The sequence below is a fragment of the Bolinopsis microptera genome, chromosome 4 (assembly GCF_026151205.1).
Source record: "Bolinopsis microptera isolate Bmic1 chromosome 4, MBARI_Bmic_1.0, whole genome shotgun sequence".
NCBI lineage: Eukaryota > Metazoa > Ctenophora > Tentaculata > Lobata > Bolinopsidae > Bolinopsis > Bolinopsis microptera.
The window spans coordinates 14,189,371-14,201,940 of NC_087075.1; the positions used below are offsets into that span (position 1 = coordinate 14,189,371).

The following is a 12,570-nucleotide window of genomic DNA, read 5'->3' on the forward strand; positions in this document are numbered from 1 at the left end:
TTTGACGCTAATTAGCGATAACAGATAACTCACTGAGGGTGATATTGAGCTGAGTTGGAGCTCATGATTTCTTTTAAAAAATTTGTGGCAACTTTGCTAGATAACAAGTTTTGAAGAGTATGTAGAGAACAAAATACCAGCAGATGAGATTGCCAATAAAAGGAGGAGACAAATGAGAGAAGGCATTACGAGAATAGAAGACAGAAATATGACATTTGATTTTACTGAATTGTATTCCACTATGCTTATCTTTTTTGAGCGCATCCATCATCTGAACGAACCTTATGTTCAAGGTTATAAATATAACGTTATATCTATCATCTCCAGTATTGCATTATATGCAGTTTTGTAAAGATTTTTCTGGTGCCCCCTTAGTATATAGTAAATTTTGACCAATTCCTAATAGTAATTATTCCTTTCGAGTGATTATATTAATAGAAAGTGATCGATTTATTGTAAGATTATTGTACGTCTTTTGTTTTTCAGAATCCATGGCATCGAAATCTTATATTGGATTCATCGAACATAAAGAAAAATTAGAATACAACTCTTATAACTTTATAAGAAAACTAAGCATTCTTTGACTTACCTGGGGACCTCAGGAGTTTATGTTCATAAACGATTGAAGATAATATGGCCGAATGACCGGCCGATCAGCGCTATCCAGTAAATTACTATAAGTATAAGTATAACTTGTATTCTTTGACTCGTCCGCATCCAAACTTAACCTTAAATTGGACGTAACCTAACCGGCCACATTTGCTAGATTGTGATTTACACCCCATCCCATCTAATTGACCTCACTTATTGGTCACTTCTCAAAAACTCTGTCAAAACTTTGAAATTTCGGCCCCTAAAGAAACGGTAGAAGAGGTTCTATTTAAAACATTTTTCAAACTGTCTCCTTTTATATTTTGATGGTTTTCCGTTTCTCCAAGTTTTCTGCAGAATTGTAAACTCAATATAAATACTTTTTTGCGTAAAATAGCCAACATCCTTCTGTGGGATAATTTCCCCAAGCTCTGCCTTAAATCGAGTGGACTAAACTGTTATATTCTAGCTCTGATTGCTGAGTACTGCAGTTTGATTTGACTAAGCCTTGAGATGGCATTGGGACTGATTAATGTGATCAATGTCATAATAAATTTTAATGCAACAATTATCGTGACCAGTATGAATCTATAGGATTTCTGATGACTTAAAAATTCTTCTATGAAGAAAGATAAGACTATAACATAAGCGTGGTGCTCTAACAGAGAGTTAAGATGCACTAAAGTACAGACAGGGCAGATACCCACAAATATGTATTCCTGATAATATCAAGGTACAGGTTAACTTCCAGCTGAGATAACCATGTGGTTTCCTGCAACAAATCACAAACTGACTGTCTACAAGTTCGTTACAGCGTACTGGCTAACAGGTACCACAGCAATAAAAGTTAGTAGTAGTCCCCCAGGCTAAGTACTGACTTGGGGGACTATTTCACTTTTCTCAACGCCACAATTATTCACAATACTACTGTGTTAACATCTTTACTGGCGTGTGGTGATTTTAAGGGAGTGTACAAGTACAAGCAGTTGACCAACAAACTAGAAAAAAAATTTGGCGGCCAAATTTTTAAAAGGCCTTACTCAAAATTCTGTCCCAAAACTTAAGGTCATAAAACAATTCTACGTTGATTCTGAAAATTTCATGAAAAAATATTGAAACCCTATTGAGTTCTATTATTTTGAGCGGAGTCAGAGATATGGGCGATTTTGTTCATTTTTTGCGATTATTTGAACACAGAATCCACAGTTATAGGTAGATATTGAGCTGACAATCATAGAGAATGTGTAGTTTAGACTTACCTTTCATATAAAGTTGGTTTCATTAAAAATATTGATATTTGACCAATTTATGGGCCAAATTCGATCAAATTACTAATTTGATCGAATTTAATTAGGTGCGTATGCCCAAATATGGTCATATGGTTTTGGGCACGTTCAGGATATTTGGCTAAATTAGGCCTAATTTGGACCAAATATGGGTGTGGCTGCCCTGCGGGCACCGTTAGGCGGTTGGGGTCCGGGACCCCCTCAAAAGTTTGGTCACAAGTCCTAGTTTTATTGGTCAATTGCTATCTCGAAACCAAGTTTCACAACCCCCCCCCCCCCCCCCCCCCCCCCCCCCCCCCCTTAAGCTCGAAAATATCATAATTTAGATGGTCGTAGTTCATACTGATGCAGTACAGCAATTCGTTTTCAATGATTATAATTAATATCAAAGATTTCGTTGCTGTAGTCATGCGCGTGTTATATGAAATTGTTGTAAGTTTTGAACTCAGTAAAAATATCCATATTGCAAAAGATTCCTTGATTGTCATCGAATCTGACAGATTCATGATCATGGCACTCCTTTACAAAGTAACAAATTATGATTTAAGACGTCTCACAAACTTAACATTTTGATGTTAATACTAAACAGTATAAATTATTCAATCTATAGACTACATTTTATAATATATATGTTTAACGTGTCCGGATCACGGACCAGTGCCGGAACAAGAGACCTTAGTATCCTATCCTCTAATTTTACTATTAAACTATTACAATGCTACTGATCAAGAAGAATAATCTGCAGGGAGGTGCCCAAAATCACGCAATGTCCACGCGTTACTCCCTACTTCTAACTTTCACGCGTTACTCTCAACTCCTAACTTCCTAAGACTGTGACTCCATTACTTAAAAGATCTGACTAGCTGTCCAGATCAGTCGGCCAGTAATATTTATTAAATCGATATCTCAACCGAGTCACTATGTTACGTTTTATCCTCTCTGTATTATCGGTATTTGTTGCCTGTCCAGGGTTTACTACCGCAGCCAGCGACACCAAGAGCGATAAAGCTCTTAAATTTGCTTATGATCAAAATGCTTACATATCTTACAGTCCCAAAGTTAACTCACTGGCAGAAAAGTTTTCTGTTTGTGTGTGGGTCCGCAAGTTCCAATCTGGAAATACTCCTATAGCGTTCGCGTATAATGGTTGGGAACTAGCGTTGGGAGACAGTGGCTACTACAACATGCTGTTCAGTACCCAAATTAATCTGGCCAGCAAGTTCCCCACTGACAATACTTGGTATCTGTACTGCTCAACCTGGAGCCTAGCTTCTAGAACCTTCCGTGTGTACGTGAACGGGCAACAAGTAGGGACCAGGACAACAACCTCCGGGAGAAGGCTGCAGACAGGCGGAACATTAACCTTGGGGAATTATGGAACAAATAACGGGCACCATTTTGGAGGCATGCTTTTTAACTTTAATATGTACTCTAAAGAACTGACGGCTACAGAAGTAGCTGCCCTGTCTTCAGGTGGATTTTGTGCAGAGATTCCTGAGCAGTTGGAAGAGTACCGGGTAATAAAGTGGGAAGACATTCTCAAACTGAGCAGATCTGGTACTGTGTTGGATATAGACACCAGATGTGCTGCATTTGTTGAACTACCAATAACTCGGAAAAAGCTGGAATTGGCCGTGAGAGAAAAAAGTTCTCTGGAACTATCCTTAAACAAAACGAGGACAGATCTACTCGAAGTTCAAGAACGCTTCAACTCTACCCAGGAGGAACTAGTTGGGGTACAAGAACGCTTCAACTCTACCCATGAGGAGTTAGTTGGGGTCAGGAGGGAGCTTGGAGCAACAGAGGGGGATTTAAATGAAACGAAGAGCGACCTTCAAGAAACAAAGTTGGAACTTAGGAATCTCACGGAGTCTAAATGTGCGCTAAAGAAAGGGAATTTGACAAAGTGGGATATGTTCTATTCGCCCGAGTACTATAATAAAACCTTCACTCACACTCTCTACCAACAACTCACCTCGACATGGGATTCAATTAGCAGTAAGATGCAATTAATATTTACATAAATTAGTCAACGTTTTTTCATATTTTGTTGCAATTGAAATGAAATTCGTATTAAGGAAATTTATTTTGCATGCTTGATACTAATAAACCAGTAACATACATATTTGTCCATTTCGTTTGATAAAACTTTATTATTACAGTTTACGAGTACAATTAGTAAGACAACTAGAGCACAATAATAGTAATCAAAATTTACAACCACTCAATACGACATATGTATGTTCGATACCATAAAATTCTTGCAATTTATTTAACTCGATCAAAATATCAACATATTTTAAACGAATTGATACCAGATCGACAGTACTGTTAGTAAACGAGTTTTAACTTCTCCTCTTATTCAGATCGACTGTTTGGGATGACGATTACTGACAAGGTAATCGAGCTGATAAAAGATCTGGATGACGATCAGATCGATCACTGCGGAGAATTATCATAAAGCCTTGCTACCAAGATTATGTAAGTTACTCATCACACTTACTTATTGAATATTGTTTCAATTTCAAATGGCAAATCAAGCAGATTCAGTAGCTATCTTAAATTGAAATGTGTCGTTCGACTTTTCACTTTTGTAACATAATTTCAAATCAGGTGCTACCGGAGAGGAAATACACTAAACTATGCTGACGCGTCACGCGAATGACAGCTGCATATACTGACGTTGAGAACCTACCCTAATTGAGAACGAGACGAAGCGAAATTATCCCGACCTTCCAATGCTGATCAAAATCTACTTCAACAACGGAGATAAGTTTACGGATACCTTGTTATGGACATGAATTGCAAATAAACTGGAAGCACACTGGACCCACTTAAAATTATCAATCTTAATTTTAAACAGTAAAACTTGGTTGTTGATACCAAGTATAATTTGAAACATTTGATATTATCTATACAGTATGAGTATTTAAGAAGTAGTACCTATGACATGTAGTATTCGTTGATGGACGATGATTTTAAGGACGCTAGGAAATTACTTTCATTTGCTCATCTCCATTTAAAAAAAAAAAGAAAAAAAGTTTTATACTGCATTATTGCAACAAAGGATGCTGTAACTTTTATCACTATATTTTGGTAATCATGGTACTTAACTTTGGTTTGGCTCATGGCTGTTTAATTAGTCTGTTAAGATGAAACATACCAAATCAATGAATTAGATTTAAAATGTTACCTTTAACCTTGCCTCATACATTATTAAAAGCATACTTGAATTATGTATAAGTGAATTTATTGTAAATTTGTTGTAATTGTATCGACAATCTAATATGAACTCTGAAGTTATTGTATTGTACGTGAATATATCAATTCTTACCGGTATTAACTTAAATTTTAGTGATTTAAATCACAATCTCTAATTTGATGTTTCATTTCTAACTTTCTGCTTTGGTCATTGGACAGACATCCAGTCAAAATTTTGAATGCCAAAATATCAAACATTTCAAAAATAGAACATATGATTGACTAGCGTACATTTTAATATCTGTCAACCAAATTATCACCAGGATAGATTGATAAATTCCTTGAACCAGTGGTGGTAGTAAGTCATACCAGAAAGAATTATTTCAATTGGGCACTCAGTGACTGAGCTATTATAAGGCCAACTTATGCGCCTTGAGATGACATTGGGACTGGTTAATGTGATCATTGTCATAATAAATTTGAATGCAACAATAATGGTGACCGGAATGAATCTATAGGATTTCTGATGACTTAAAAATTCTTCTATGAAGAAAGATAAGAATATAACATAAGCGTGGTGCTCTAACAGAGAGTTAGGATGCACTAAAGTACTGTAGACAGGGCAGATACCCACAAATATGTATTCCTGATAATATTAAGGTACAGGTTAACTTCCAGCTGAGATAACCATGTGGTTTCCTGCAACAAATCACAAACTGACTGTCTACAAGTTCGTTACAGCGTACTGGCTAACAGGTACCACAGCAATAGAAGTTAGTAGTTAGTAGAATATTTCAATTTTCTCAACCCCACAATTATTAACAATATTACTGTGTTACCATCTTTACTGGCGTGAGGTGAGTGTACAACTACAAGTACAAGTACGATTAATGATGGGATTTGCTGCTAGTCTAATAAACCGACAAACAAAAGACCACAACTTCTTCTTAAGTGCATATCGAGGGCTATAACCCTTGTTAAGACGGAGTTAATTTTAAGAAGGTAAATTTTGTGACCACAATTTCTGATCAAAATGTTACGTGGTAATTTGAGCTAACGAGAATACTATTTTTTATTGCCGTCGACTCAGTAGATTTACCTTTTACTTTAGTCTTGTGTATGTTATTTTAAATTTGAAGCTCAAAATTATCATAATTTAGATGGTCGCATATAGTTAATAGTACATACTGAAACAGTACAGAAATTCGATGCCAGTGATTATAATTAATATCAAAGATTTTGTTGCTGCGTAATCGTTTGAGAGATCATTTAATCGTGCGCAAATCCTAAATAGTCAAGTGCATGTTATATAAAACTGTTGTAAGTTTCGAGCATTATTAAAAATATCCATTGTTGTAATATGGTATTTAGAGATATCTTTTAGGATATCTTAGTTTAGCATAACGTTTAAGGGACGTAGAATTTAGTATGTGTTTCCGGGTATTATATAATAACCAATGTTTTTATATGTTCGTATTTGGGAGTTACACATTTTGAGTGTAAGTCGGTTGGCTGGCAGAACTACTGTCAGACTAACTGTCTGTAACGAGCCGTCCGCTCACTTTGCACCTGACTAACAGCCAGACCTGTGGTTGGTCCTCGCGGACGCAGGGTGACTGCTAGTGGAGTGCTCATTGGCGAGACTGCGAGTCACGTGGTGCAGGCAGATGCGTTGTGCCGTCACGCAGTGTGGCGTGACGAGTTTTTAGAGTATACCGGGAGAGCCGGATGTGGAGAGCTCACTTCTTAGTTGCCCCTTAATCATTTTAAGGGATTCAAATTGACGGTAGCCAGTCTAACTGAGCACTACCATTTGTGATTAGTCACGTCAATTGATTGGAGCGAACACTTGGAAGTTTTTATCTGTTGACGTTCACTTTGTATTACTTTTCCATTTATTTAATTCTCATTTTTAGTTACTCGTTTCATTTCTATTACACGGTACGCCCTGCCGTTCGTGCCACGTGACTAGAGCTTGACTAGCATACACTAAATACCAAGAAACGCGGTTTTCTATACATATTGAAAAAGATTCCTTGATTGTCATCGAATCTGACAGATTCATGATCTTGTCATTCCTTTACAAAGTAAAAATTATGAGTTTAGACGTCTCACAAACTTAACATTTTTTTTGTTAATACTAAACAGTATATTCAATCTATAGACTATATCTTATAAAATATATGTTTAACATGTCTGGATCACGGACCAGTGCCGGAACAGGATACCTTAGTATCCTATTCTCTAACTTTACTGTTCAACTATTGCAATACAACTGGCCAAGAAGAATAATCTATGCCCAAAAACCCAACCCGGCCATTCATAGACACGTAGATTTTGTGTTATCTTCAAATCTCGAAATTTGTAAGAAGATAACCACTATTTACCACTTTTAACCATTGGAATCTCCGCTAATAAAACGACTTCTGATTGTCGTAGAAGGTTATAGATTGAACCGTTGTGTTTATAACATAAGAGAGAACAAATTTTATTCGCCAACCTTTGGATTAAATAATTAATTAATCAAATTATTTAAAATATCCAAAAATTTTAAAAATTATTTTCGATTCTAAAATAGTTTTAAAATTGCATAACACGAATAATTAACAATTTTTCATTTAATTGATTGGGAAATCGACGCTGCACTTAATTTAACCATGTATACTAGTTACTTATGAGTCCTCAGCTGGGCACATTGGTGCAATTGTCCTGACATTTTTGAGGCAGGTTGAAATCACATGTATTCATGCTTTTTGCATGAACAGGCATGGCCACAACTGACTTTAAACAGTTGCAACTGATGTTTTGGGAATGAGCTTTATCGGAGCTGTATCAATAAGAGTGGTCAACTGGTACATGTGATCCTTTGTTCCTCTTCCATCCCCAGCTTATCGGATCTAGTTATTGTCAATCCCACGCCTGCAAGCTGATGGTAAACACGATAAGAAGGTTGTTCAGCTGCCCCAAGATGTTGGAGGGAGCTGTTCGCACTTGATGTCTGTTGTTGAAGATTTACGACTTCTGTTTCAAGTACCGAAAGTCTGGCTTCATTAGTCAATGATCTCGATTTTGATGAAATCAGCTGCGCATCATAAGGTCTCCGACATGCTTTGGTAAGCTGGTGTAGAATTTGCCGCGAATTTCAAAAAAGCTATATATTACACTTTCATCGATAGATGCAATCGTTCTGAATAGCCGATCCTTACCAACTCCGTTGAGTCTTGTAATCAACATAATCGTTGTTTGCGAACATGCTGTCAAACTGCACATTGCAAAAGGCCATTATATTCGGAATATGAGATGAATTCTGAAAAGATGCCGGCGAAACAGATGAAATTGACGTAGTATCAAGAAAATTAGATTATTATAGTTAGCGAAATTGATCTGGTAAATCAATGATTTCCTAATCGATAACCATGCGACCAGGGTGCTAGATTACCGTAATTGGGCTTCTGCTCGATCCTATAGGGGGAATCTAGTGCACTAAGCTTCGGAGGAAAACAATAACCACTTCACGTTGCACTGCCACCTCCTACTAAAGGCCCTTTGGGGGTATTGAAATTAATTAAAGCAGTGTATTTTTGACGCTGATTTCGGAAAATCGAATGCCCCAAGACGTAGGGTAAAAATGCCTAACGTATGTGTACTATTACCACCTCCCCCCTCCCCGCACACAATAACTTACCCTGCCAGAACCCGGAACTTGAGGATTTATCATTTGTGCGATCTTCTAGGTTACAGAATGGACATTTGTTTAAACTGTGTTCGTGAACTAAGAATGGTTCTGCCTCTGTTACAACCGGTTCATCTTCATTAGCCGTAAGATTCTTTGGATCTGGTATATGGTCACTGCTTGCATTAACAAACAATAGACGTTCACTCCTGAGCGGGAATCGGTCAGGACGTTGTACTTTGCCGTTAATTTTGTTCTGGACCAGGGGTTCGTTGATCCAATCTGTTGGTGCGGGACGGTTTTGATTAATCATTACAGAGTATGAAAGGCTTCAGGACTGTATCTATCGTTTTCAAATTTGCTGGGCATAGTTTAAAAGTTAGTGCACTTAACTATAAGATAACTTAGTTAATAGTACCTGGGGACAGCAAACCCTTTCCATATTTCATTCCATACAAATTTACTTTGTCAATCATTCGCCTCTTAAAGCTATTCACCGGAATTAACTCCTCATTTGCTGGTAAATTAAACACTTGTATTGGTTAAGAATGCATCTAGTCGCGCTCGCCGCTGACATCAAATTAAAAGACTAAATCAACGGTTATAACAAAACATATTACTTATTATTGTATATTTGTTTGACTGTTACTTAATAGAAGCAGCACGCCGTTTTAGTCTTCAGGCACACGATGTGTTCTGCTGTTGTCAAAATATTAACTATTTCGAGTGATGTCAGTCCTCGATTCTTGGCAGATTTCAACTTTTTACGGGTAGAGTCGTAACATAAAGCAAAAGTGAAGCTTACAACTTCCGAAACGATAAACTGTCAATCATGAGTTATTTAAGATCGTAGGATTCAGTTTCTCTTGTTTAAACTAACCAGTTCAACAATCCTAGTTAAGCACAATACTAAGTCGATATTATATGATGTTCAAATATTTATTAGCTATAGCATCGTACAAATTTCGACGTTTATTCCATTGATCTGGATCTCTTTTATCTGTTATCTAATCTATGTAGACGGTGTTTGTTCTATTATTCAAGTTAAATATTACATTTTACCGTTTTATCGTCACGGCAAGATTTTTGGTTAAAATTTATATTTTTGAAATTTTTAAAACAATTTTACTTATTATATAATTAATTAATTGATTATTATATAATAAAAGGTTGGCAAATAAAAAGATGTTTCTCTAATGTTGTTGAACACATCGGTTCAATCTAGAACTTCTACGACATTCAGAAGTGTTTTATTAGCGGCGGATCCAATGTGGGAATAAAAGTGGTAAATAGTCCAAGTCCAAAATATTGAAAGTGAAATTTTCAAAAGTTTTATAAAAAATTAGGTCATTGTTCGTGTAATGTATTGTGCAAAATTGTTATAAAAAAATTTTTTGATATATTTGAAAATTTACCGGTGATTCGGAATCAGCGTCCAAAAATACACCGATCTAGATCAGTTTCATGCCCAAAGGGCCTTTTCACAAGAATTTTCTTAAAATTTGGGCGAGCGATTTAGTAGGAGCGGTTAACTGCAGCCGTTTCAAAAAACAATTTGTTTTGGTATTCATTGTAAATGTTTTTTGTTTTTTCGTGCGATGCGCGCGCTCCCTCGTTAATATGTAATAATAGGTGACAAATAGCAAAATAATTTGATTCACAATTAATGTAAAAGTAATCTTGTTTCCCGTCGCACAGGGGGGGCTGAAACCAGGTTTTCGATCAAATGCTGCCATTTGTAGTCAAACGTCGCCAACAGTTGCTCTCGTCCAATGAAATCGCTGCATTTTGCAAGTCAGTATGCATAATTGAATTACATATATTCATATATATGCGGAGCTTGGCTTGTAGCGCGATGCACTACTGGGTCGCGCGCGCATCAAATATGCTTCTCGCAACCACAGATCGGCGAGATGCGAAGGATTGACATCTTAAATCAAAAGCTTGGCTTACATAATGCAGCGATTTCATTGGACGAGAGCAACTTTTGGCGACGTTTGACTACACATGGCAGCGTTTGATCGAAAACCTGGTTTCAGTTCCCCCTGTGGTCGGGCGTTGTTAGGTAGGGGTATAGTGAATTGAGGGTAAACTGGTTTGCAATATCTCAGGTTTGCAATATCTCAGGTTTGCAATATCTAACGGCCTGTATTATAATTATAGTAATTTATAGAATAGTTTTACTAAAAGACTGGTAGTCGGTCTAGACTGGTAGTCAGATTAGTTTTGAAGTCTTTATCGGTAGGGTTGCAATGTCCCACGGCGTGAAGCTGTAGTTAGTATTTTAAGCCGTTGTAAATTAGTAGTTATTTGGAATTGTGACGTTCCCGGTGGGAAAAGTAGTGGCTTGAAGATTGTTAAAGTTTCAAATTTATTAGAACTTATAGTTAAAAGAATACTTACAATTATTTTAACAGCATTGATTTTTGATTATTGTGTTGACGAACTAGCCGAGGTGTTACAAGAGTGCCATGAGAATCAACTCCCCCTTCAACTCCCCAAAGACCTGTCAACCAGCAGTCTACAAAAAGGGAAGCTCGCCTGCTGCTCGCTGCCTTCCGCCTTTCGCCTTCTGCATTCACCTGTTCCTATCATGGCCCGGGGTCTTGCTCTGCTGTATCCGTTCTCTCTCCACATGTTACTCATTTCTATTATAGATTCCTCGCACTACTAGTACTACCTGTTCCCGATAGATCCTTCCAGAATTAGGCTATGGAGTTCCTTTCCTGAGGTAAAAATCTTACGTAAACCTTAATCCATCGTTCATAATCATAGCACTTTTCCACTTGTTAACGTTGACGATTGTAGTATTATAGTTATTTCCTGTGTACTAATTATTAGTTCTAATAGTTATTGGTTTCCAGGCAATATGACGGTGATACCCAACCCACTTGCTCTGCCTGTCCTCACCTAAGCTCCACCAGTCGTATTGCTTCGTAAGTTTATTACGTCTTCATTAAGAGGTTCCTACGATAGATTTTCCCTTAATTTAACTTAATCAATCTGAATATTGTCACTACTTAAACGCTCCGTACTTATAATTATCTTACTTCAGATTGATTCCCCCCTCCTTCCTCGAGAACCGTTCGTCACTATGTTAGATCCTCGGATGACCATGCAAGATGGTTCAGTTCTAGTTGACATTCCACTATATGAAAAGACCAGATCGCCACTTTATATTCTTATTCCTTGGTTAGTAAATTATACTTATAGTGATTCTAGTTCGTAAGTTATCTAGAAGTAGGAAATTAATACCTATATTCCGTATAATTAGTGTGGTCTATTAAATTTGTATTGATATATGATCTCTTCAGAGAGAGAGAGAGAGAACCGGAACAGCGACCTCGTGAATCATCCTATTTAATCGCTTCACCCTCGCCACATTCGCTACTACTTCAATTATTGGGGTAAATGGACATTAAGACTAAGTTATGAGATATGAGAGTTAAATTAATATTGTAGTCCTATTTAACCCAATTATTTTACAACCCTTTATTAATTTGTTTTAATTGGTTATCTTCCAGATATAAATTCACCTAAAATTCTGAATCCATAATTACAATAGAAATTACTGTCCTAAAATTGTATCTGTACAAAGAGAGTTTGGGTTTGGACTGTGCCCTGAGTGAGTCTCAAACCGGGAGGTATTCCATAATATCGGAACCTGAATTTCCATACTCTAGTTAAAAGGAGCCCATTATACGTAGTTAAATTAATGTCATCTAAATTTAATGAAATATAATAAATAAATAATCTCTGGAAGTCATGGAAAATTGGAGCATTAAATAGGCCGTTAAGTAAGTTGTCGTGCTGAAACCC

General features: G+C 36.8%; 1 protein-coding gene and 2 long non-coding RNA genes across 4 annotated transcripts in view; all 3 read left to right on the forward strand.

Annotated features, from left to right (window-relative positions):
• Positions 1 to 4,548, forward strand: part of LOC134813932 (uncharacterized) — a 67,687-nt gene extending 63,139 nt beyond the window's left edge. Inside the window, exons 1-3 of one of the 2 annotated variants that reach the window (XM_063821871.1) lie at positions 2,781 to 3,875; positions 4,244 to 4,358; positions 4,491 to 4,548. In XM_063821871.1, coding sequence (XP_063677941.1) covers positions 2,798 to 3,875; positions 4,244 to 4,338 — 1,173 coding nt within the window. In that variant the 5' untranslated portion in view covers positions 2,781 to 2,797 and the 3' untranslated portion in view covers positions 4,339 to 4,358; positions 4,491 to 4,548. Of the gene's footprint in view, positions 1 to 2,780; positions 3,876 to 4,243; positions 4,359 to 4,490 lie in introns of those variants that run through there. The other variant, XM_063821873.1, reaches the window with a different exon arrangement.
• A 6,331-nt stretch (positions 4,549 to 10,879) lies between these two features.
• Positions 10,880 to 11,860, forward strand: LOC134814381 (uncharacterized). The gene is made up of 3 exons (XR_010160145.1): positions 10,880 to 11,482; positions 11,616 to 11,687; positions 11,807 to 11,860. It is a non-coding gene; the product is annotated as an uncharacterized LOC134814381 (long non-coding RNA).
• LOC134814380 (uncharacterized) lies at positions 11,859 to 12,246 on the forward strand. Its single transcript, XR_010160144.1, has 2 exons — positions 11,859 to 11,943; positions 12,068 to 12,246. It is a non-coding gene; the product is annotated as an uncharacterized LOC134814380 (long non-coding RNA).
• The last annotated feature ends 324 nt before the right edge of the window (positions 12,247 to 12,570 follow it).